The 20,467-nt window shown below is 39.7% G+C and overlaps 1 protein-coding gene and 1 pseudogene across 2 annotated transcripts in view; both read left to right on the top strand.

The window, feature by feature from the left end:
* Arid2 (AT-rich interaction domain 2) overlaps positions 1–20,467 on the top strand; it is a 133,600-nt gene that overhangs the window by 103,568 nt on the left and 9,565 nt on the right. For both annotated transcript variants that reach the window (XM_038341182.1, XM_038341183.1), the window contains exons 16-20: positions 174–322; positions 16,178–16,316; positions 16,400–16,485; positions 17,100–17,223; positions 17,317–17,408. In XM_038341182.1, the coding sequence (XP_038197110.1) occupies positions 174–322; positions 16,178–16,316; positions 16,400–16,485; positions 17,100–17,223; positions 17,317–17,408 (590 nt within the window). The remainder of the gene's footprint in view (positions 1–173; positions 323–16,177; positions 16,317–16,399; positions 16,486–17,099; positions 17,224–17,316; positions 17,409–20,467) is intronic.
* On the top strand, positions 14,719–14,837 carry LOC119824078 (annotated as a pseudogene).

The following is a 20,467-nucleotide window of genomic DNA, read 5'->3' on the forward strand; positions in this document are numbered from 1 at the left end:
GCATACTTCTTAATTTTTTTATAAAAATTATTTTTTAAAATATAATCAATAACTTAAAATTACAAAATGTAAATTTTATGGTCCAAATGCGTAACTGTTGTTAATGAACTTATAGACTATAAAATGCTGTTTTCCAGTGTCAAGTCACAAACTGTGTTTGTCCTTTTCTACAGAACACTCCTCTGCCACCTTCAGCAGCTGTACAAGTGCAGGGCCAGCCTAACAGTTCTCAGCCTTCTCCACTCAGTGCATCCAGTCAGCATGCAGATCCCGTGAGAAAACCTGGGCAGAACTTCATGTGTCTATGGCAGTCTTGTAAAAAGTAAATGACTGTTTTATTTGTATTTATACAAAAGTGTTATTTGTTTTAGAGTGCTTTCATATTTACATTCCTATCTTATATAGTTTATAATTTCTTTTTCTGAAATCAATAACTTTTAATGAAAAGTCTTTTGTGGTGCTAATTACACTTAGACGGAACAAGTGGCATTCTTCAGCTCAAAGATGTGTGTCAGTGGTCAGAAGAACTCTGCTGTTCAATGCTAGTAAGAAATGTGTCTGAGCATTAATTTCGGGAAAAAATGAGTTAATAACCTGATTTTAAGCCAGGCATAGTGGTACAACTTTTAATTTTAGCACTCAGAAAGCAGAAACAGATGAATGTCTTGAGTTTGATGCCAACATGTTCTACATAGCAAGTTCCAGGTCAACCAAGGCTGCCTAATAAAACCCTATCTCATTTTGGGGGAAAAAAAGCCATTATAGACCGAAGTGTTTAGTCATTAGTACTTGTAATCCCAGCACTTAGGGGGCTGAGGCAATAGGATTACCATAGTTTTGAGGCCAGCCTATGTTCATTGTAAGATCGATCTCAAAGAAAAGAAAAACCAGCTGGGCGGTGGTTGTCTTTAATCCCAGCATTTGGGAGGCAGAAGCAGGCGGATCTCTGTGAGTTCGAGGCCAGCCTGGTCTACAAGAGCTAGTTCCAGGACAGGAACCAAAGCTACAGAGAAACCCTGTCTTGAAAAACAAAAATAAAAAAAGAAAAGAAAAACCAAATTTGATTATGTGTTTTTGGTTTCGTTTGATTTGGTTTTCGTGTTTGTTTGTTTGTTTGTTTGTTTGTTTGTTTTTCCAAGACAGAGTTTCTGTGGCTTTAGAGCCTGTCCAGGAACTTACTCTTTATATCAGACTGGCCTTAAAATCACAGAGATCCTCTTGCTTCTGCCTCCTGAGTACTGAGGTTAAAGGCACGTGTCACCACCGCTGGGCTGATTATGTGTTTTGTAAAGTAACATAGTAACAAATGTAAATTTTCTGGAAAAGCTTAGAAGTAATATGATTTAGAAAATGAATTTTGTCTTTAATTTTGAAAATCATTTGAAGTCGTACCATTTCACATTTAGTGACAAATATTAACAGCAAATAGAACTGAACTTACTTTGTGTGTGTGTGTGTCTATATGTGCTTGTGTGTGTGTCTGCATGTGTATGTGTATGTGCTTGTGTGTGTGCGTGCATGTGTATTTGCATGTATACACAGTATACAAACAGTACATGCATGGTACATATGTGTGAACCAGGAGCTCACCATGTTGGTTACTCTGGCCAGAAAGCCCTTCAGATCCACATGTGTGGGCACTCTTGAGTGGTGATGTTTCAGATCTTCTTGCCTTTGTGCAGCAAGCACTTTCTCTCACTGAGCCATCTTCTAGCCCCAGAACTGAACTCCCTCTGTTCCTTTAGTGGTGCTGGGTTTGGAAGGTCGGTCTTTGCATGTGCTGAGAAAGAGCTGGAACTTAGTTAAAGCATTCTTTTTTTTTTTTTTAATCTTCAATCATAACTTTAATCTAAAATAAAAATGGGAGGGCACCTTGACGTTGGGTCTCAGATTCAAGTGTAGCGGTGATGCTGCGTAGTAAGGCTTGTTTGTCCTGGACTGCTGAGTGTGCAGCTGACAAGCATCAGTGCAGACGCAGCACAGCTGCTGAGGATGGCTCAGTGGTAGAAGGTGCTCCTTCCCACCCAAGGAGGCCTATACTTAAACTTGAAAGAAACCTTAAGATGCTGGCTAAAATTGTTTCTTTCCATTAGAAGAGCTGAGCCAAGACACTTTGCCTTGAGTGAGTAATTTGAGAACTTTAAGCATTGGGCACTTACTTTAATAGGCAAAGTAGTTTTCATTTCATAGAGAATAGAGATTACATTTTTATTGTTGTTATTTGTCAGTTTTTGGTTTTTCGAAACAGGGTTTCACTGTAGCTTTGGAGCCTGTCCTGGAATTAGTTCTTGTAGAACAGGCTGGCTTCAAACACAGAGATCCACTTGCCTCTCCCTCCTGAGTGTTGGGATTAAAGGCATGCCCCACTGCTGCTCAGCCAAGATTCCATTTTCATAGCTTAAATTTTTTTATTAGCTCTTTTTATTTATTAAAGATAATTGTGTTTAGTTAATTTCATAAGATCATGAGCTAACTATCTCCATAGCCTGGGGATTATTAATAGCATCCAAAACCAGTGCTTATGAAACGTAAATCTCAACCCAGCAGTGGTGCATAATATCAATTTAATGTGTCCTGACCAGTGGTTTTTGTTGTTGTTGTTTGTTTTCTTTTCAATGAAAAAAATAAAACACAAATTCATCATGTTAGTAAGGGTAAGAATTGTTTTTACTTCTGTATGTATGTGTACTCGATCATGAGATAAGTCCCAGAGAAACTCTTCAGATCATCTGCTTCTTTAAGTCAGTGAAACTCACCATATTTCTTTGTCTGTCTCTTTTTGCTGTTATAGAGGTGGGACTTGGAGCCTTGTGCTTGTTAAACAAGGGATCTGCCACCTTCAGAACCTGCTTTCATTGTTATTACTATTGGTGTTGTTATTATTTTAGCTTATGTTGTAAGCTAATTTGACACTTTGTTCACTAGTGTCTACTTGATATCTATTTATTATGAATTTTTGTTTTCTTTTTCTGTGTTCTCTGGTAAAGAATAGCTGACAAAGTAGGTAGGTAGTCTGTTAAAGCTGTTTCTGTACTTTTTTTTTTTAAGAATTTAAGAGTAGGTTTAGGAGGGCTACTGATTTTTTTTTTTTTTTGAGTTGATCTTGTATCCTGCTGCATTACTGAAGCTGTTTATCAGTTGTAGGAGTTCCCTCATAGAATTTTTGGGCTCACTTATGTATACTATCATATCATCTGCAAACTGCAAAAGATTGACTTCTTCCTTTCCAGTCTGTATCCCCTTGATCTCCTTTTGTTGTCTTATTGCTCCAGTAAGAACTTCGAGTACTATGTTGAATAGGTATGGAGAAAGTGGACAGCCTTGTCTTGTTCCAGATTTTATTGGAATCGCTTTGAATTTCTCTCCATTTAATTTGATGTTGTCTGTTGGCTTGCTGTATATTGCCTGTATTATCTTTAGGTATGTTCCTGGTATCCCTGATCTCTCCAAGACCTTTATCATGAAAGGATGTTGTATTTTGTCAAAGGCTTCTTCAGCATCTAATGAGATGATCATGTGTTTTTTTTCTTTCAGTTTATTTATATGGTAGATTCCTTTGATATATTTTTCTGTGCTGTGTAATGAAGCCAACTTGATCATGGTGGATGGTTTGTTTGTTTGTTTGTTTGTTTGTTTGATGTTTAAGTCTTGGGTTTGGTTTGCCAGTATTTTATTGAGTATTTTGCATCAATGTTCATGAGGGAGATTGGTCTGTAATTCTCTTTCTTGGTTGAGTCTTTGTATTTGAATTTTCAGTATCAGGGTAGCTGTAGCCCCATGAGAAGACTTTGGCAACGTTCGTTCCTTTGTTTTCGTGGATTGAGGAGTATTGGTATTAGCTCTTCTTTGAGGAAGGTTCTGGTAGAATTCTGCATAAAAACCATTGATGTCTGGGCCTTTTTTGTTGTTGTTGTTGTTGTTTTGGGGGGGGGGGTAGGGAGGCTATTGATGACTGCTTTTATTTCCTTACATGTTATAGGTCTATTTAAATTGTCCATCTGGTCTTGCTTTAAATTTGTTATGTGGCACCTATCCAGAAAATTTGTTCATTTCTTTTAGATTTTCCAATTTTGTGGAATACGGGTTTTCAAAGTATGACCTACTTAATGATTCTCTAGATTTCCTCAGTGTCTGTTGTTATTTTCCCCTTTTAATTTCTGATTTTGTTAATTTGGGTAGTCTCTCTGCTTTTTGGTTAGTTTGGATAAGGGTTTGTCTACCATGTTGATTTTTCTCAAAGAACCAGCTCTGTTTCATTGATTTTTTTTTTGTATTATTTTCTGTTTCTATCTTATTGATTTCAGCCCTCAGTTTGATTATTTCTTGTCATCTGCTCTAGCTGGTGAGTCTTCTCTTTTTGCTCTAGAGATTTCAGTGTGATCTTAAGTCACTAGCATGAGATTTCTCCACTTTCTTTAGGTAGGCACTTAGTGCTATGAACTTTCCTCTTAGCACTGCTTTCATAGTGTTTCATAGATTGGGGTATGTTGTGCATTCATTTTCCTTGAATTCTAGGAAGTCTTTAATTTCTTTATTTCTTCCTTGACCCAGGGGTGATTCAGTTGAGCACTCTGTTCAATTTCCTTGAGTTTGTAAGTTTTCTAAAATTAGTGTTGGTGTTGAATTCTAACTTTAAATCATGGTGATACAATAAGATACAGGGGGGTTATTCCAATTTTTTTTTATGTGTTGAGGTTTGCTTTGTTACCAAATATGTGGTCAATTTTAGAGAAAGTTCCTTGAGGTGCTGAGAAGAAGGTAATATTCTTTTGTGTTTGGGTGCAGTGTTCTATAAATGTCTATCAAGTCGATTTGAGTCATGACATCTGTTCTCTTATTTCTCTGTTAGGTTTCTGTCTGGTTGATCTGTCCATTGTAGATAGTGGGGTGTTGAAGTTCCCAACTACTAGTGTGTGAGGTTTGATGTGCAATTTAAACTTTGTGTTTCTTTTACATATAGGGGTGCTCTTGAATTTGGGTTGTAGATGTTTAGGATTGAGACTTCATCTTGATGGATTTTTCCTGTGATGAATATGAAGTGTTGTTCTCCGGGAGACTGTGAGGAGCTTAGGGTACCAAGAGCACAGGATAAGAGAAGAACTTTTGTTTTTCAAATTCAGGTTCTGTTCTAAATGAAAAATTATCTGTCACAGCCGTTGTCCACTAAGTTGTTAGTTCAGAATTTTTAAATAATATTTTATCAAAAATATGAGTACTAGCCGGGCGGTGGTGGCGCATGCCTTTAATCCCAGCACTCGGGAGGCAGAGGCAGGCAGATCTCTGAGTTCGAGGCCAGCCTGGTCTACAAGAGCTAGTTCCAGGACAGGCTCTAGAAACTACAGGGAAACCCTGTCTCGAAAAAACCAAAAAAAAAAAAAAAAAAAAGAGTACTTTTCCCACTGTATTTAGAATTAAGCTCAATTAGTTCACTGATTCACTGATATTGCCTATTATTTCCAGGTGAAATATCACTATCTGTGTGCTCGCCTCCCCTTATAGAAAGAGAAGTGGCTTTGAGTCTGCATTTGATCTGTGTGTCAGCAGCACTCTTCTCTGTTGTCCCTCTAACCCAGTTTGGTGTGCCTCTCTCAGCAGCATGGATAAGTCACCATTATAGCACCATGTATCAGCAACAAGATGAAAGAGTATACATGCTTGTGTTCTCTTCATTTGCTTGATATATAGTGTACATCCTTCCATTTACGGTCTCTGTATAGGATAGTGGTACCATTTCTTTGTGGGTTATTGCTTGTTTAGTTCTTTGAGAATTCTGCATACTATGTTTTTATCAAGTCCACTCTTCCTTTTCCAGCTCATACAACCTTTGTCTCCTCTTTTTTTCTCCCCAACCATCAAATCCAATTTATGTTGCCCATATATTTGATCTTCGACATTTGACATTCCAATGGAGTGTGGTCAGCTTACCAGAGAGAACGTTCTTTTTTAATTTCTCAAATATGTTTGAGTGTTTTACTACCTGCATGTTTGACATGTCTGCCACATGCATGCTAGTGCCCAGAGTGACCACTGGAACTGGATGGAGTTAAGGACAGCTGTGAGCCCGTGTGGGTGCAAGGAATCAAACTCTAGTCTTCTAAAAGCAAGTAAGGCTTTAGCCACTGAACCATCTCTGCAGCCTCCTGGAAGCAACGTTTTTAAAGAAAACTGGCTCTTCGTCTCCCAGCAGGTATTGAGTGCCAGCAGTTCCTCAGCTGGGGTAGAACTTCATGAGTACCTCCTCTTTCCATGCTGAGATTTGGTCTTGCTTGAGACTTAGATGGGGCTTCTGTATGCTGTCACCGTTACTGTTAGTACATATGTCCAGCTACCCTGTTGTGTCTGGAGGATGCTGTTTTCTTGTGGTCACCTCTGATGCTGAAGACTCTCTTCGCCCCTTCTTCTGCAATGGTTCATGAGCCTTGGAGAAAGGGATGTGATGTCCCAGTTAGAACTGGTCATTCCGTAGCCTCTTGTTCTCTACCTTGACCAGTTGTGAGTCTCCATGTTAATCTCCAAATAGGAACTTCTCTGATGAGGGCTGAAAGATGCTCTGATCTGTGGGCACAGTGAGAAGATATTTAGGAATCAGTTATTACTATGTCCAATAGTAATAGTTTCCCCTCTAGTGCCTATGTCTAGCCACAGGTTCTTAGCCAACAATGGTACCAGTATAGGTTTCATCTTGTGGTGCAAAACTTTAATTCAGGCAGAAAGTGGATGGTTGGTACTATTATATCCATGCCACACTTGCATCAGTGGGCATATTTAGTTATGCCAGACATTATTAGAGCCCATGGGGATGGGGTATTTCTTTCTTAAATGTTAGGTAGAATCTACTTGTGAAACCATCTTGACCTGATTCTTTTTGCTTTGCAGGTTATTGATTCAATTTCTCTAGTAATTATAGGCCTATTCAGGCCACTTGTTTCTTCTGTTGTGAGTTGTGGAAGATTATTTCAAAGATAGCTATTTGTCATTTGTGAGCATAGAAATATAATACCCTATGTTGCACTCTTTAACTTAATACGTTTATTTGTGTGTATGCACACTTACACACATTACATGAAATGAGTGTGAAGGTGAGAAGTCACCTTAACAAAAGTCAATTTTCTCTATCATGTGGGTTTGGGACATTGAATTCGGGTTATCAGGCTTGGTAACAAGAGCCTTCCCCCTCTAAGGCATCTCATTGGCCCTTCTTTGTTATTCATTTCTAATATTAGTGATTTATATCTCCTTTTTTCCCTTTTTGCTGGCTAGAGTTTTATGAACTTTATTGAGCTTTTTCTTAATATTTATTTATTTACTATGTATACAATATTCTCTCTGCATTTATGCCTGAAGGCCAGAAGAGGGCACCAGACCTCATTACAGATGGTTGTGAGCCACCATGTGGTTGCTGGGAATTGAACTCAGGACCTTTGGAAGAGCAGGCAATGCTCTTAACCGCTGAGCCATCTCTCCAGCCCCTATTGAGCTTTTTAATATGTACAAACTACAGATGCAAAACAAACTTTTTGTTATTCTCTTCCTATTGATTTCCTTTATTCAATTTCATTTATTTTTGCTTTGATGTTTTTTTTTTTTTTTTAAATTTCTTCTATTTGCTTTTTCTAGTTTCTTAGAATAGATGCTTAACTTACCGGTTTTAGATCTTATTTTAGGTCTTATTGATAAAAATGTTCATTTTCCTTTGATCTTCCTAAATTTTACTTTTACTGTATTTCTCAAATTTTGAAGTTATGTTTTCATTTAGTTCAGAATATTGAAGAGTGTTTTTCATTCTCCAGATGTTTTGTTTTTCGCAGCTGTTCTGCTGTTTACAGGTTATCTTAACTTCTTTCCCTGTTGCAGTGATAAAATATGCTGACAGAAGCAACTGCAGGGAGAGGCTTGTTCTGGCACCGTCCCTTCCAGCAGGGAGGTCAGAGCAGCTAAGCTGTAAGCAGTTGCTAACATGGTAACCACAGCTATAGTTCAGGACTTAAACCTGGGGAATTGTACTCAGCACAGTGGGCAGGTCATCCCCCCTCCGTTAATGGTGATCAAGCTAAGCCCCACAGGCGTGCTTGGGAGTCCATCTTTCAGGTGACTTTAGATTCTGTGATGTTAATTATATACATACAGGCTAGCTCCATGTCATCTGACAGTATATGCTGTGTGTTTCTATTTTTTTTTATTTGTTGGAGTGTATTATGGTACTAAATGTGTTCTAACATGGTTGTCTTATGGGAGATTGATAAGAATATCATTAGATGGGCTATTCTGTACATGTTAATTAGTTTGAAATGATTGATGCTGCTGGCTGGTTCTGTTTTTTCTTTACCGATCTTGCACCTGCTCGATGTGTTTCTTATGAGTGGGGTGTTAAAGTGCCCACCTATGGTGCTGAATATGTCTGCTTCTCTATATAGTCTCCATCCATTTTTGCTTGATAAATTTTGATACTCTGTGTTAGGTATATTCACTTTATGGAAAACTCAGTGTGTGCACCACTTGTTTATGTTTGTTTGTTTCATTTGACAGGTTTTAAGTTTTTGTTAAAAGTTAGCTAATAAGAACCAAAGGAACAGACTTTTAGCATGCAGTCTTACTTTATCTGACTAGGAGTTAGGCAGTGTTTAATTTTTGTTAGTCTGTAGATATCCGGGCTTCAGTTTCTTTGTTTTCTTAGCTGTTCTCTTTTTAAACATTTATTTAGTGTGTGTGTGCAAGGATGTGTCAGTTATTGGTCAATGCCACCATCATTGCTGGCTCCAACAGTATGCCCAATCCTTCTGTTCATGTGTCTCCCTAGCTTTCATGATGGCCATTTGCCCTAGATCTGCAGCTTTCTGATAAATAAAGTATGTGTTCAGAATTTGGCTTCTCTGTCCATTCATCCCATTCCCCCACTCCCCTGTGTATGTGTGAGTGTGTGTCTGTCTGTCTGTCTCTCTCTCTCTTTCTCTTTCTCCTCTGTATTCCAGGGCCTTCTACTTGCTAGGCAACCATCTCCGCTAGGCAACCATCTCCCATCTCCTTAAGTCAGTTTCAATCTTGTGAGGTTGGAAATGATGCATTTGGTTCCTTCACATAACCTTGTCCATTACCCTTGTTTGTGTATTACTATTAAGCACAGTGTTGACTGTTAGTTCATAACTGAAATGTGTAAAAAGTGTGTTTGTAAAAGTTTGACCATAGAGTTCTATCTTGTTTTATGGGTAGTGGTTTTAATTAATATTTTGTTTGGACAAGGCTTCTGAAGCAATAGAAGACCTCTGAAGGTCAGTTCTCTAGTGCATGGTCTTCCATGGCTTCAGAAGTAATGAAGTAGGTATCTGTTGGAATGGCAATGACTAGCTTAGCCTCAGCTCAGCCATTTCTAGGTGCTCAGAAAAATAGATATATTATACATTTTTGATCTTTTGCAAACCAGTAATGAAGCCACTCACTGCCAAAGATCGAGTATTTCCTGAGAGAAGCATAATCTGTAATGTGGTTATATTGAGAATTCCATCATTAAAGCTCACACCGGGAATGCTAAGTTTCCCACATTTATTCCAATTAAAGTTTCAATTTAAAGCTGTTTTGCTTATGAAGCAGGAACTCTTGACTTTCTGATGGAAAACTGAGTATTTTCTGAGCACCTAGAAATGGCTGAGTTGAGGCTGAACTATGTCATTTCCATTCCAACAGATAGCAACTTCATCACTAGCTTGATATGAACTCAGCAGTTCTGAGCTGCACTGGCTGAGTGCCACTCATTATCATGAAACCTCGCTGTTTCCAGCGAGACTCACTGGAAGTCTGGATGACATTTGACTGATACTTAGAGCCAATGAGTCTTCCTAAGGGCAAGATTGATACCATGTAGTGCTGCTATGGACACCATTATTTTGGGAAGTGTATGCTCCCCAAGCCTTCACCACCTCTGTGCTAAGAAAATAGTGACCAGGAGTGTTACTACCTGTGGTAGTAATGTGCACCAGCTGGCTGATTTGGAACAAGGCTCCATTCTTTCAACATTGAGTTCCAAAGAGCCCAATTATTCACTGGACATTGATGGCGCACACCTTTAATCCCAGCACTCAGGAGGCTGAGGCAGGCGGATCTCTGTGAGTTTGAGGTCAGCTTGGTCTACAACAGCTAGTTCCAGGACAGGTTCCAAAGCCACAGAGAAACCCTGTCTAAAGAAAAACAAACAAAAGAGCCCAATTACTGTGTTACCAAATATCAAAAGGTTCATATAACATAAAATTAATTGGGGTTAAGATGGTTTTAATGTTAAATATTTAAAATGTTACAAATATATTTTCCTAGGTTGGGAATCTAGCCTGTAGTTTACTAATATTTATTCCTTGGGAAATTATGCATGGAATACAGAAAAATTACCAGCCATTACTAATCTCTTAAACCTAGTTTGTTTTCAGAAGTTTTATAAGCATGAAAAAAACTACAATATCAGAGACACTGAATATAAAAGTATGCCTTAGTTTATACCTAGTAATGTATTTCTGCAAATTAAGTTATGTTATGGGAGAAAATCAGTCTTAAGTGTTCAACATATATACCTACTTTGAAATCCCAGCTCTGCGAATCTGGAAAACAATGTTCAAAAGCCCACTTTTTAGGATAAAGTGGGGGTGCAAATTGGGGATGTGAATGTGCCGGGTGCCTGTGTGTACTGAGCAACATTTAGATAGAAGGCACTCTGTGCTGTGAGGTACTTCCCAAGAACAGTGTGTTGTGCACAGTGCCAGCTCTTTCTGGGAAACCAAGTGAGTACCCATGCTGGAATTTTATTCAGATTCATTTCGATCCTTCATTTATTCCACTCAGAATATGCATACAGCTCCCTGCACGTAAGACTCACAGAACATTGCAGAAAGGAGGGTGGGAAAATAGTAAAAGCCAGAGGATCCAGGAGTTTGTAGTGAGACTGTGCTCTTTGTAATATTAGGAGCTACATCTCATAAAGTCTCAACATGATGCCCACACATGAGAACATAGACGACACCAGTGGATGTGTCAGGTAAACAGGGACAAAACCCATAAGCCCCAACCCTACACAGAACTAATAACCACAGGCAGCTAAAGAATGCTGAGAGGAAGAGAAATGGTTTTCCTCAGGGACGAGCATACCAATTGGTTTTCTAATATGAAATGGTCAACTCTGAAAACATACATACAAGAAAAAGTATCTGGACGGAGCTGGTTATATTTAGGAATGTATGTGTCTATCTGCGTGGATAGTTTCTGGATTTGACTTTCTCAGTGACGGACGGTCACCTGGAGGCGTGAGCTGCAATAACCCTTTCCTCACCCAGCTGCCTTGCTCATGCTGTTCTATCACTCAGTAGAAACCCTGACTAAAGCAAGGTGCTGCCATTATAGTGGGCATAGCTATGGCAGACTTGACCATGTTGCGGGGATCGGGGGGCTGTGGAAGGACTTGGGGACTTTGAGCTAGAAAAGCCACTGGGTGTTGAGAGCTCAGTGGGCTGTTGTGTGGGAGCCTGGACGAGAAGACTGTTGAGAGCAGGGCAGAGGATGGAGGCCTGGCTTGGGAGGTTTCAGAGGGAAGCAAAGACTCTACCAGGCCTTTTATGTGACGATCTTGTCTATGGTGCTGGTCAGCTGGGGCTCAAGACTCAGCTGTGATTAACAAGAGACTAGAAGTGCTAAAGAAAAGCCTTTGTTTTACTGGGATGCTGATTACCTGGAGCTGAACCATTAGCAGTGACCAAGAAGAAGACAGCATCACTGAGCTGAAGTGTCCTGGGAAGTGTTTCCTCAGGGTCAGCACACAGAAGCTGTATTCCAGAGGTGGCCAAGGCTGTACCTTGTGCTGGCAGCTGAGCTTGGTACTGTGTAAGAGTGACCCAGATGGTACTGGGTTTGAAGGCATGAAGTGGTCATGGAGAGCAGCTGAGGCTTGGCACTTAAGAAGCCAGGAGACTCAGCCATTGGTGAGAAGTTGAGGCTTGGCACCATGAGGAGAGCCTATGAGAAGCTATTGGTAAAAGTGCAGCCCAGTTGCAGCAGAAGACCCCAGCATTTTAGAGACTCCAGTACCTTGGGATGACCAGCAGCAGTGGAATGGACTCTGCCCTAGCTTAGACGACAGACTGTGTGCTGCAGAGGGCAGAGCTAGAGAAGTGACCCAAGCGCTTTGGAGGAGTTCAGAAGATTGTGAGTGGATGCCAGAACCTGGATGGACATTTCATTATTTACACTGTTGGAGTTTGGTTTTGCTTTGATCTGATTGGTACTGTATCCAGGGTCTTCCCTCTTGAAATACAGAAGTATTTAACTTTTTTTTTTCTTTCAGAAACCCAGAATTGAGAGATTTTGAACTTTTAAAAGAGATATTGGACTTTTAAAGATACTGAATGTGTTAACGGGACTGAGTTTTTAATGTTATGGAATTTATAAAGACTGGGACTTTTAATGTTTTTAATGTGAGATCTTAGGGATGGATGTGAAAAGAAAGGTGGCTTAACAGTGATGTGGTGTGTGAGGTTGACAAGGGGTCAATTGTGCTGGCTAGTCTATGTCAACTGAACACAAACTAAAGTCATCTGAGAAGAGGGAACCTCATGCAAGAAATATCTCCCTAAGATCGGTCTATGGCAAGCCTATAGAGCATTTTCTTAATTAGTGGCCATCCTACAAGAACTAGTTCCAGGACAGCTAGGACTATTATACAAAGAAACCCTGTCTCAAAAACAAACAAGCAAACCAACAAAAACCAAATAAACGTATCTTAATGTCTCTAAATCTTTGTTTGTTAGTTGAGACTGGGTTTTACCACATACCCTTGACTAGCCTAGAACTTACTATATATACCGCTTGCAGAGATCTGCTTTGATTTTTGTAGTTTAAAGAAAATTATTTATGTATTAGCGGGTCTATGCACGTTAATGCAAGTGTCTGCCAAAGACAGAAGCATCTGATTATCCTAGGGCTGAAGCTAGGCAACTGTAAGCCATCCACTATGGATACTGAGAACTGAACTTGTCTGTAATAGCAATGTGTCCTCTTAACCAATGAGCCATCTCTCCAGCTTCAGAATAAGGAATTTTAACAGTGAAATTAGACTTGTTCATCCCTTTCATCTTAAACTTTTACAACTGGATATAATACAATGTGCCTAACCCTCTACCAAGATAATTGATACTCCCTGGTTTTTAGCAGCCAGTTACGCGGTCTCATTTGACTATAAAATAATGCACATCGGGTATGATGGCAAGGGCTTTACTCACTGGCCCTAGCATCTATACTCTTATTAAACATTGTGATAAGTAGAAAGGGTAAGATAGAAGAGTCAAAGAAAATATAGAACTCAGTGAGCAAATCATAGAGACAGCCTGGGGACAGTAGCTGAGCTCCGAGAGGCTGTGGAGGGAGAGAGGAAGCACTAAGCTCTGTCAGTAATGTGTCTCATTTGGAGAGAAAGATAAAACTGGGACATTCATTGTTCACAAGTTCACACTACTCAGTCAGCATTGACTGTGGGCCAGTTCTGATAAGTGCTGACTGATGAATCACTTGGTGATGGATGCAGTCCATCACTTAGTGGCACGTCATGGAATCCTGAGACTATATCAGAATTAAGAGTTAGTAAGACAGGCTGGGGTGGTGGCACGTGGGGATTGTTCAAGGTCAGCCCGAGTGGTGAGATACTGTCTCAAACAGAATGGAGTTAGCAAAATAGGAGGTGAGAGTATAAGATGTTTCTGTGGCTACTCATATCTCCAGACACAATGACTAGTGATTATCGCACCCATCTATTTATCTACCATAAATAGATAAAGCCATCTATCATCAGGTGGTCTTATAAATAATATCAAGACTAGATTTCCAGTAAGTGAAATGTTTGAGAATGTTTTTCTGCCCAGTGTAGTCACCATGTAAGCCTGTCAAAAGGGAGCACATTTACATGTGTGTCTGCTACCAGTTTTCAGCAGAAGACAGTGCAATATGCTAAAGAAAACACTGTTACAATTTGAATAAAGATGCCATATTATGGTGGGGATGGCGAGTATTCCAGCATCCAATCAGCAGCAGTCACCCTTGTCAAAAGACAGTACAGAGAAGGCCAGAGGAAATACACTGTGGTGTCAGTGTTCCTGGGAACTGGATCACAGGAAACTTTGGTTTTCTTTACTGTTCTCTAATCTTTGGGTTCATTACATGAGTGTGCTTTTAAGATTTGAGGAGTGAGCTTGGTGACTGCTAGAAAGGAAGGAGTGAGGAAAGTTCTTTTAGATACGGTAACAAGCAGTAACCAGTCATTGATTATTCCCTTCCCCGAAAAATGCATAATCTGTATTGTCCATATACGTGTGCTCCATTCTCTAGATCAGCTCTCCATTTGGGAGGGGAGGGTGTGTTAAGACGGCAACTTGCTAGTAGCCTTGTTTTGCCTTCCGGGTGCCACCAGGCCCAGCTCTTCCCCTGTATTATATTTGAACTTCAGATCATTTATCATATTAGTGTGGACTCTTCACTGTTTTCACACCTGTGCAATCATTGAGACTGGCTGCATTAGAACTAGATACCCTAGAACTTCATCCTGAACTACCACAGCCAAGTACATGACTCGGGGTGGGGAAGAACCTGGAGAGGAGTGCCAAGTACGGCGTTGGATGGGTAGGGTGACAAACCTATGCTATCTTAATGTCATGTACACACAATTGTGTATATATCTCAGCAGTTAAAATTGATGTAAAGGTCTACGGCTATACCACCCTGAATGTGCCCAATCTCATCTGATCTCGGAAGCTAACCAGGGGCAGGCCTGGTTAGTACTTGGATGGAAGACTGCCTGGGAATACCGAGTGCTGTAGGCTTAAAAAAAAAGATGCAAGGAAACACTATTTGCCTCCATGTGGTGTGTGCTCCAGCACTCAAAAGGTAGAGGCAGGAGGATGACCATTTGGAGCAGCAAGGGCTACATTGTGAGACCTGTTCTCAATGCAAAATTTTCAAAATTAGCCATCATTTTTTCGCATCATTAGCAACTTGCCAACTTCATGTGTCACAGAGATGTTTAATGTTATGTTCTGCAAAGTGGTTAAGACTTCAGTCCTTCTGATAAGTCACTAGTAGTACATATTTCCATTTAGAGTATATATTAACAGCATCCCTTAACCAAGATACATTCTGAGACATGGGGACTTAGGTTATTCTTCATCATACAGGCATCATGGAGCCTGTATTTATAAAAGCCTATATCTGCTACACAAGAAAACTCTTAAGTAAAAGAAAAAATTATAATAGATAAAGCAATTACATATGTTATCATTATCAAGTGTCTTATTTTATGCATTAACTATTGTCCTTTGTGTGGCTGACTATTTATTGGTTTATACCAACTTCTGGACCAGTTGGCTTCAGTGTCACTTAGGGAGATAGGAAGTTTTTAGTCTCATCATACTTTTATAAGTCATGTATGCAGTCATGTATGCCATCTGTCATTAATCAAAACATCATGATACAGCCCAAAAACTGTTTTCAGACAGTAACGTAATAGACTCTCCGTGAAATTTGAACATAAGAATATCCCTTGTAACAGCAGTCCAGTTGTGTTTGTTTCATCTGCGTGAGATGTTATTTGGAGAACTAAGATTGTCTTCTCTAATTCAGTAATTACATTCTTCTTTAAATCTGTTTTTAAATATCCTGAACTGATATTAATTTGAGATGCTGGATATATGTATTAAAAATTGATTCGGGGCTAGAAAGATAGCTCAGCATTAAAAAAAGAGACCTAGGTTCTCTTCCCAGCTCCCACATGGCAGCTCACAACCATCTGTAACTCCAGTTCCAGGGGATCCAACACCCTCTTCTAACCTCTGGGGGCATCAAGGACACAGACAACACATATACATGTGTACAAGCAAAATATTTATACACAGTCAATTAAGTCAGTCTTTAAAAATACTTTTTAATTTATTCAAACATAAACACGGTTACGTAATAGGCAAACATAAAATCCAGTGCCCTCTGCTGGACACTGCAGGTGCCTGCACAGATGTGCGTGTGCACACAAGCTACACATGATCAAAATTAAAATCTTTTTTTAAAAACTGTAGCCAAGATTTCTTAAGAATTTTTTAAAATCTATTATATCAACATGATTTAAAGAATTTATCTGAGTGTCAGATATTTTTGCCTTCTCTTTTCCTAGGTGGTTTCAGACACCCTCACAGGTGTTCTACCATGCAGCTACTGAACATGGAGGGAAAGACGTCTACCCAGGGCAGTGTCTTTGGGAAGGTTGTGAGCCTTTCCAGCGGCAGAGGTTTTCTTTTATCACCCACTTACAGGTAGACTTTCTTGGTGCTGTTTGCTTAGTAATTCATCTGGTTACATTAAAGGTTATAACGTATTTTTTTCTTTTCTCCTTAAGGATAAGCACTGTTCAAAGGATGCTCTGCTTGCAGGATTAAAACAAGATGAACCAGGACAAGTGGCAAATCAAAAATCTTCTACCAAGTAAAGAAAATTAGTTTCCTTACTATCGGGCATAAAGAACAAGCAGTCACTGCAGTGGTCAGGGCACTGAAAAATTAGACAGCTAGGCAAAACACGAGAACAGCACAAAGAAACTATGTCTTTAATAAAAATAGTGGACAAGAAGTGGTTGAAAGTCAGACTGTTAAGAAAGCACCATATGTGAATACAGTCCTTAAAACAGGTTGTGATCCACAGGGCACCCTCTTTTGTAATCTCAAATTGCAGATGTTTCCTCCCTAATACACAGCTTCACAGTACTTTCAAAGATGAGAGCTTTACAACTTTGGTGCTGTGTTAAGTTACTGATACTGCCTCCCTACCCGGGATAGGAACCTAGAGGTGGACTGTGCAGCACATCTGTGGTTTGCTCTGACACTGATGGACTGCACAGTGTGTAGTGCTGCTTCCTGTATTGCCTCAGGCAGGGACATGGAATATTCAAGGCCAGGTCGAGCACGTAGTAAAATCCTGTAAAGAAAGGGACAGGCTAGAAAATTCAAGCCCTAAAACAGAGACCTGTTTGTGTGGCCTGGCAAGGGGGCGGTCACAGTTGTCTGTCTGTGCAGTTAACATTGTCTGTCTGATCAATTTAGGCAGCCAGCTATAGGGGGCACAGGCTCAGCTCCTAGAGCACAGAAGGCCATTGCCAGTCACCCCAGCGCCGCACTCATGGCTCTTAGGAGAGGCTCAAGGAACCTTGTCTTCCGGGACTTTACAGTAAGTGCTCCTTGAAACCCTTGTCTGTAAAGGTGTGGCCCTGTGGATTTAGATCTTTATTCTTTTTTTTTTATATTCTCCATTCTTTTTAAGGATGAAAAAGAGGGACCAATAACTAAACACATCCGACTAACAGCTGCCTTAATATTAAAAAATATTGGTAAATATTCAGAGTGTGGGCGCAGGTGAGTAATCTGTTTCCATAATCAAAGCAAACTTACTGTATTTCTCTGTGTGAGTTGATGATATTACCTATCTCTTACTTGCTATTTTTCTAATTGATTTGTGAATGTGTCCAAATTCTTATGGTAAGGCCAGGCTATCATGGTCTCTCCAAAGCCAAAAATAAAGTGGAAACCACAGAAAACAAGCCTTTAACTTATTTTATTGTCAGTTTTCTTCCTGGCTACAGCATTTACAGAAGAAAAAAAAAAAAAAAACAGTTCTGAGGACAAAACCTGCGGGCTTATTGGGGAAAAAAGGGAATTGGCCATTTGCATCACGTGAAATCAATTCAGTTCCATTTGACAGTTGGCATTTTTAATAAGCCTATCAAAGCCGTGAATATTAGGATCACTGTAATACTTCTGATGTTTTATAATTACTTTCTAATGGACTTAAGCAAAAGCATGATCTGTAGATAAATTTTTAAGTAGAAATGACTCTATCCTTGCAAGAATATGTCCTGCTATACCCTCTAAAAGCAGTGGTTCTCAGCCTTCCTAGTGCTGCAACCCTTAAATTCAATTCCTCATATCGTGGTGACCCCAACCATAAAATTATTTCATCGCTATTATGAGTCATAATACTGCTCTGCAGGGTTTCTCCTCAGCCCATCTTCTTGCTACTCTTCCCATATCCTCAACTGAGCAGTCTAGAAGCTGTCACGGTATCTCTTACTAAATAGGCCTATCTCCTACAAATGCCTTCTATCTACAGTCAGTCAAAGTGTTTTAGGTATTATAATATTTAAAGTAGATTTTCAAAGATAAGAATTGTGGAATTGCAAAAGATGATATTTGTACTATATCAGCTCTTTAAATTTTTGTGATAATTTTTTGAAATTAAAACATAACTGCATCATTTCTCTCCTTCCATTTCTTCCCTCCAGTTCCTCCATGACTGTTCTTCCCCTGTTCTCTCCCACATTCCTGGCCTCATTTTCTGTGATTGCTGTTGCTACACACACACAACATTCAACACACACATAGTATTGTTACTTGTATATGTATGATTTCAGGGCTGATGACTTGGTACTAGATAACCAATTAAGGGAGTTCATTCCTGTGGAAGACGATTTCCTCTCTCAACAAGCATTCTGTGGTTGCCTGTAGTTCCTTGTCTGTGGATAGAACACACGAATGTCTGTTGGCACTGTACGTGCTGAGGTCTTGTTGAGGCAGCCATGTTGTTGGTCTTCATCAGTAAAGCTTCCCTGTCATGTCTTGGAGACGCAGTCTCACAGCAAATTTCCTGTTCTTTGGCTCTAACATTGTTCTGCTGTTCTTCAGTGATTCCTGAGCTAGAGCTACATCTAGCTATGGGTGTGAGCATTTTGAGTGTAATTAAAAATTATTCTGATCTAATAGAGTTGTAGTAATAGGTTTTCTTCTAAGGTTTATGCCCCCGTAGCCCTAGGTAGTTTCCAGCACCAGGCGTGGTTTTCTCCTCTTGAACAGGCCTTAAGTCCAATGCTGTACCCTTAGGAATATCTGGTTGTCCTTGTGATTTATAGACTGTCTTGCCATGCTGACCATTATGGTGGCTGACAGGCTTCACAGCCATGTAGGCCTATTAGTTGCTTCCTTCCCTTGGAACCTTACAGAGTACCTTCTAGTGCTATGGAAGTTAGTCCTCAGGGAAGACACCTTTTAGGTCAGATTCAATTCAGATCCTCAAGTCCATTCAAAATCCCCATGTTATTCTTCACAGAAACAGAAAAAACTATCCTGAAATTTATGTGGAATCATAAAACACCCTGGATAGCCAAAGGAAACGTGAGAAGAACAATGCTAGGGGAGTTATAATTTTAGGGTATGCTACTGAGTAATAAAACGAGAACCAGTGTATATGGTACTGGCATACATGTAGACCAAGGGAACAAATAGAAGACCCACATATGAGTACACATAACTACAGACATCTAATATTTGACAAATCTGCCAAAAAATATATACTGGAATAAAGAAAGCATCTTTAAAACAGTGCTAGGGGAGCTAGCAATCCACGTGCAGAAAAATGAAACAGATCTGCATCTGTCACCTTGCACAAAAACTAATTCAGGTGGACCAAAACCTGAACCTGAAACACTGGAAGTGCTAGAATAATGACTAGATAGTAATCTACAAGATACAGGTATAGAAAAGGTCTTTTTGAATAGGATCCCATATGCTCAAGAATTAAGACCAAAAATTGACAAGTGGGTCCTCATAAAACCAAAGGCTTCTTCACAGCTAAAGAAACAACCAATCGAGTTAAAGAAAAATCCACGGAAGTAGTAGAAAATCTTTCCCAGCTATACAAAGATCAAACAAAATGACAGCAAATGCTGGAGACGATGTGGGGGAAAGGGAACCCTCATTCACTGTTGGTCAGATTGCAAACTGATAAGGCCTTCTGGAAATCAGTGTGGAAAATTCAAAAAGGCAAAAGTAAATGCCATAGCACCCGGCACTCCCATTCTTGGGCATATGCCCAGACAACCGCACGCTCTGCTCCGCATGTGCATTGCCGCTCCATCACGTAGTTAGGAAACAACCTAAATGTCCTTCCGCTGACCAGTAGGTAATGAGTGTGGGTTCACTGTGGAATAGTACTAAACTGTAAAGAAAAATGAAATTAGCAGATAGACGGATAGAACAAGAAAATATAGTGAATGAAATAACATAGACCTAGTAAGACAAATATTGCAAGAATTTTTTTTTGTTAATGTGCAACATGAAAAGTATCAAATTGGTTTTGTTGGAGATAGTGTTTGGTTTGGGTGTTAGAGGTTGAACATTCATAATATTTAATTAATGATTTTGTTATTGTTGGTTTTGTTTTGTTTGTTTTCAAGACAGGGTTTCTCTGTAGCTTTGGAGCCTGTCCTGGAACTCTCTCTGTAGACCAGGCTGGTCTTGAACTCACAGAGATCCGCCTGCCTCTGCCTTCTTAGTGCTGAGATTAAAGGCGTGCGCCGCCACCCGGCTAAATAATGACTTTTTTAATGTCAAGGCTTACCCGGCTCTGTTAGAACACCAGT

This window comes from Arvicola amphibius, chromosome 9, assembly GCF_903992535.2.
Source record: "Arvicola amphibius chromosome 9, mArvAmp1.2, whole genome shotgun sequence".
Classification (NCBI taxonomy): domain Eukaryota; kingdom Metazoa; phylum Chordata; class Mammalia; order Rodentia; family Cricetidae; genus Arvicola; species Arvicola amphibius.